The sequence below is a fragment of the Hordeum vulgare genome, chromosome 4H (genome assembly GCF_904849725.1).
Source record: "Hordeum vulgare subsp. vulgare chromosome 4H, MorexV3_pseudomolecules_assembly, whole genome shotgun sequence".
Taxonomy (NCBI): domain Eukaryota; kingdom Viridiplantae; phylum Streptophyta; class Magnoliopsida; order Poales; family Poaceae; genus Hordeum; species Hordeum vulgare.
Window position 1 is genome coordinate 147932165 of NC_058521.1, and position 4971 is coordinate 147937135.

General features: G+C 41.4%; 1 protein-coding gene across 1 annotated transcript; it reads right to left on the reverse strand.

Moving 5' to 3' along the window:
* Positions 1-202: 202 nt before the first annotated feature.
* Positions 203-4734, reverse strand: LOC123448199 (protein HEAT STRESS TOLERANT DWD 1-like). Its single transcript, XM_045125012.1, has 13 exons — positions 4587-4734; positions 4422-4484; positions 4129-4235; positions 3955-4033; positions 3132-3308; positions 2911-3009; positions 2506-2674; positions 2253-2356; positions 2025-2164; positions 1867-1939; positions 927-1042; positions 701-818; positions 203-574 (listed from the first exon to the last, which is right to left on the reverse strand). Exons 1-13 carry the CDS (start codon positions 4635-4637, stop codon positions 422-424), a joined length of 1449 nt encoding a protein of 482 aa, XP_044980947.1. The 5' UTR covers positions 4638-4734; the 3' UTR covers positions 203-421.
* Between the last annotated feature and the right edge of the window lie 237 nt (positions 4735-4971).

Sequence of the window (4971 nt, forward strand, 5' to 3'; positions counted from 1 at the left end):
AAGGCATGTCTAAAGCCAATAGACAGCTGCAGTTGACAGGAACCAAGGGCTCCACGAGGACGCCCTCAAGAGGATGATGACACGGACTAGGGTTTCATTCCAGTGGTCCAAACAAGTGGTGATTTGGTCATCGGCGTTGGAGTTACCCTAACAAGGCTCAAATATGCGCTCATCCAGCTAAATTCTCAGAAAATAAAACCTATTTGTGTCAACAGTGGACCATCTGGATTAGCTAATTTGGTGAGTATGATCCAGGATGACCTGACTGGTTATCCACAATATCTCTTACACAAAACTTAGATGGTTTTCTCCACAAAACGAGAAACATAAAATACATGATACTGAAGAAAAAAAAAGATAGATACTCGCAGTATTGCGCTTAGCCTAGGAAGATATTCAGATATTTTATAAGCCTTGGAAATTAGCCAAGTGGTGCTAAAGTAGGTTTGTCTGCCCCAGCTATGGTTGTGTCTATGTTGCTGGGCATCAGCACGTTGAAGCCATCCGCTGCTGTTGACACGATCATCCCAGGTATCTGTGGGTGCCAGTGCAATTCTTTCAAATCTTTCTGGCCCTGCACATTCACAAAATCATCACATCTACTTGCTTCTTTACAGCTATTTACACATGTGGCTTTGGCCGGAACACATGCAAAAGAATGGAAATTAAAGCCATCTTCAGGAGGAATTTGATCAAGTACCTGATGAACAAAGAGAAGTTGCGGGGGCAAATCTTCAGGAGCATTTGCCTGCTCTTTCATCTTTGCTCTGAATTCAGCTTCCTCTTCTGCATCTTTTTCCAATGAAAGATCCCAAATTCTGAAGACAAACAATCCAGCATGTTACGTCAAGTAAACATCAAAGAGAATTTAACATGTCAGAGAACAGCAGTATATAAAAACATAAAATGATAGGAGGGACAGCTACGTGAGTTGATGATCGGCCGATGATACAGCCAAAGTTGATGCTTCATGTGGGCTCCATTCCACAGATGTAATCGGGTGCTTGTGGTACTCGAAATGCGCTACCATTGAGTCTGGGTCCTACCAATGCAACGAAAAGCACGGTGTAAAAAGAGTTGAAGTGAATATACTATTCTAATGAAATCATTCTAATGAAACAATTGTGCATAATAAAAAGAAAAGAAGCTAATGTTGGTATCATACATAGCAAAATATATTTTAGACAAAATTGGCAAAAGAACATAATAGGTGGTAGTCTAGCTGCAGTGATTTTGGTACAAGTGTGAGATATATACACTACCAGCAACAAAATAATATCAAGAGACACACATCATACTGAAAATTCTAGTAGCAATACAACAACAACAACAACAACAACCAAGCCTTTCAGTCCCAAACAAGTTGGGGTAGGCTAGAGTTGAAACCCATAAGATCTCGAAGCCAAGTCATGGCTCTGGAACGTGGATAGCTAACTTCCACGCACCCCTGTCCATGGCTAAGTCTTTGTCGATATTCCAAACCTTCAGGTCTCTCTTAACGGACTCCTCCCATGTCAAGTTTGGTCTACCACGACCCCTCTTAACATTCTCAGCACGCTAGTAGCAATAACATGCCAAATTTTTGTCAACAGAAGTCTTATTTGTCTTGTATTATCTTCACAATACCCATTCACTTGATACGAAGACAGGCGAACAAAAGCCTGACTCAAAAATATGCTCCCTCCGTCCCAAAATAAGTGACTCAACTTTGTACCAACTTTGTATTAAAATTAGTGTAACGTTGAGTCACTTATTTTTGGGACAGAGGGAGTAGATCAGAAAACACAAACCAGAGAAGAACATTCCTTTGAAGTGGGTCAGAAACTGGCAAGCATAAAAAATTGTACTTTGTCAAGACGAAAGTACCTTGATTAATCTAAGATCACGAACTGAGAAACTGCCATCGTCGCATCCTGAAGCTATCATACAGCTAGCTAGCCTGATAATGGAGGTCACAACATAAATACAACAGTATACAGAAGAAATAGTGGTGCTCATGAATAAAAAAAACCTAGTAAATATACCGATTCCAGGAGATAACGTTGACATCAGCATTGTGAGCCTTAACAGACATACAGGGTTCCTTCTTGGTCCTAACATCCCAAATACATATCCTTCCATCCACCGAACAAGAAGCAAATACGTCGGCTTCTGTGGGACTCCACTGCAAGAATATAATCAAATATTTTTGAGATAATCAACATATCCAGAGCACACAGGAGTACATATATGATACATCATTCAGTGCATGCCTGTAGATCTTCAACGCTTGCGGAATGTCCAACAAATGGTTCTGTATGTACATCCCAAGTGCTCGAAGATGGTTCCCAGAGATGAATGCGACTGTTGCAATCACCTGCATAGAAAAAACATTAAACTGGTCTAAGCCAACAAATATATACCAAATTAAATGAAAACGCTGATCTATGAATACATGACAGAGAGATCACAAGAGAACCTATCTGAGAATAAATCAATTGAACATGGAATAGATCGATTACATACCAGAAACAAGTCTTCCAGTAACAAGTGGACTCCAATCAATTGCATATCCTTCATCTTTATGGCCATTGAATATTTTCAAAGGTACATGATTATGGATTATGTCGTCTTCTTTGTGTGCAACTGGCCGTGAATCTGCTATTGAGTTAAGGAAGGATTTGAAGTCCCACACCTGATATTACACACATAGTCAGTTCAATACATTATGTTCCCTGGCAAGTTCCTCAGAAGGAAATATGATGCACAAATGATGGATTTGGGGTGTGGAGCCCTTTATTCCTAACAAATACAGTATTATGCACGGATTATTCTATCTGTTCCTGGGTAGATGTGGCAGATAATAACCAAATGTTGAGTGGGCCAACCACGGGAGTAAATAAAAGAGTAGTGAGAACCAAAAAGAATTACCTGAACATGACCTGTGTCTCCCCATGTAGCACATATGTGTGGTTGTTGAGCCATGGAGCGTATCCTGTTTACACACCCCGCATGGGCCACCTTTTTTAGCTGGTGCGTACAACATTGACATATTAGCAATAGAAGGTTTGCACCAATGCAGCAAAGCTAAACTAAGAAATAATTGATGTCAACAGAAAATATGAAGTTGTGCATTTAAAGAAAAAACATACATGTAGGATGGGCTTTATATCCTCATTAATTTCCTCCTCTTCTTCTTCATCACTGCTGCTGTCACTATCCATATCACTGTCAGCCTCAACTTTTGAAGATGGTATAGGTTCCCGCTTCTTCCCGTTTATGTTGGAAAGCTTGTAAACGCCAATATAATTCCATGGAGCCTTTTCAGCCTGGAAAGGATGAAGCATAGCCCTTAATTTAGATAGACAAACTGTGTGGAAACATATTTGTTGGAAAAGTAAAATGAAACATAGATGGTAAACAAGTACTCAATATCTAAACTTTCTTTTCATGCACTAATTACTTGAGATTCCACCAATATAATATTATTTCATGGAGCACAAAAATCCAGCGTAAGATCAAACCGTTCGTTTAGTTTAACTCTTAAAGCTTAACAATACCCACTCGAGCTTGGTTGCAAGCAATCATAAATTATCTGAGCCTTGCATATTGAAGCAGTAATAACACAACTAACAATGAAACACGCACCAAAGCAACAATCACGTCACAAATGGGAGCAAGCATTCACACAAAATTTCTGACATGATTCATCTAAAATAGCCAAATAAGAAACTGATGCAGACCAGTAAATACTCTACCACATTTCGAAGAAATTTTCTGGAGAAATATACATGAATAGGCACCAGCAGTAAAACAAGATAATCAAAGACGCCCTTACAAATACATTTAAGGCAATCAAACTCATCTCTATGTGGCAGAACAGAAATGAACTGCAATCTCAGTTTTTGTGGTAAGACAAAGCATGAAGTAGTCCTCTATGTGTAAATCCTAAAAAGGGTAAAGACGAAACACAACCTGAGTTCCAGCAACGCCGTATAATGTGTGTGGGAACTCTGATCGGACAAGCCCAAGTTGATCTTGCACAACATCAAAGCTACAAGGTAAAGTGAAATCGTTGAGAAGAGAGAACTTCTTAGTCTGAAATTACGACATGAGCAATGCCTCCCTGTGGAGAATATATAGTTTTACCTCAAGCAAGGCCACCCAATACTAAATCCTCGGAGATAGTTGTAAGCCTCGGGATCAAACTGGAGCTCCTCTCCCTCCTCGAGTGCATCTACACCTGGTTGCCACACCTAACAACAAAACCCACCATTTACATATGTAATTCCACACACACAGTTTTCAACATCGTCGTTAGCAAGAGAACAGAAGGAAACAATTCAATCACAGGAGTAACTCATCACGGCAGCCATCTATATGCTAAAATCAATCCAAGGATAATAAAATAGCATTGAAAGGAACGACTAGTGCTCCCGCACCTTTGCCGGACCAGAAGCCACAGCGGCGGCGGCAGACGACGAAGCATCAGCCTTCTTCGCTCCCTAACCAGACAAACGCCGCCCAAGAGAACACGAAAATTAGGGAGAGTTTATCATCATCAGTGAGAAAAGGGAAATAAGCAGAGCCGCTGCGGAATCGCGTGCCTTGCCCTTCTTCGACTTGGACTTGCCAGCCTTCTTGACTGTGCGACCCATAAAGACGCCTTAGGTCTGACCCCAGAGAGAGGAGGGGGGGGGGGGGGGGGGGGGGGGTCGGAGCTGGAGGAGACGGAGGCGCAGATTAATTGGCGGCGGCACCGCTCAGCTCCATCCCCAGGGTTTTGAGGAAGGACGGACGGGGGAACTTAGATGAGTCGGGCCGGGCCGCCTCCCACGTGGGCTTTGAGGACATTTATCTATCTCGGCCCAGTCTGACATGGCCTGACTAGGACTACGGGGAACACTCAATTTCAGGGATAACTTAGGGCATCTACAATGGTTGATAAGATGATTCTATTTTAAATTTTGCATGTAATTTAAAGATGATAAA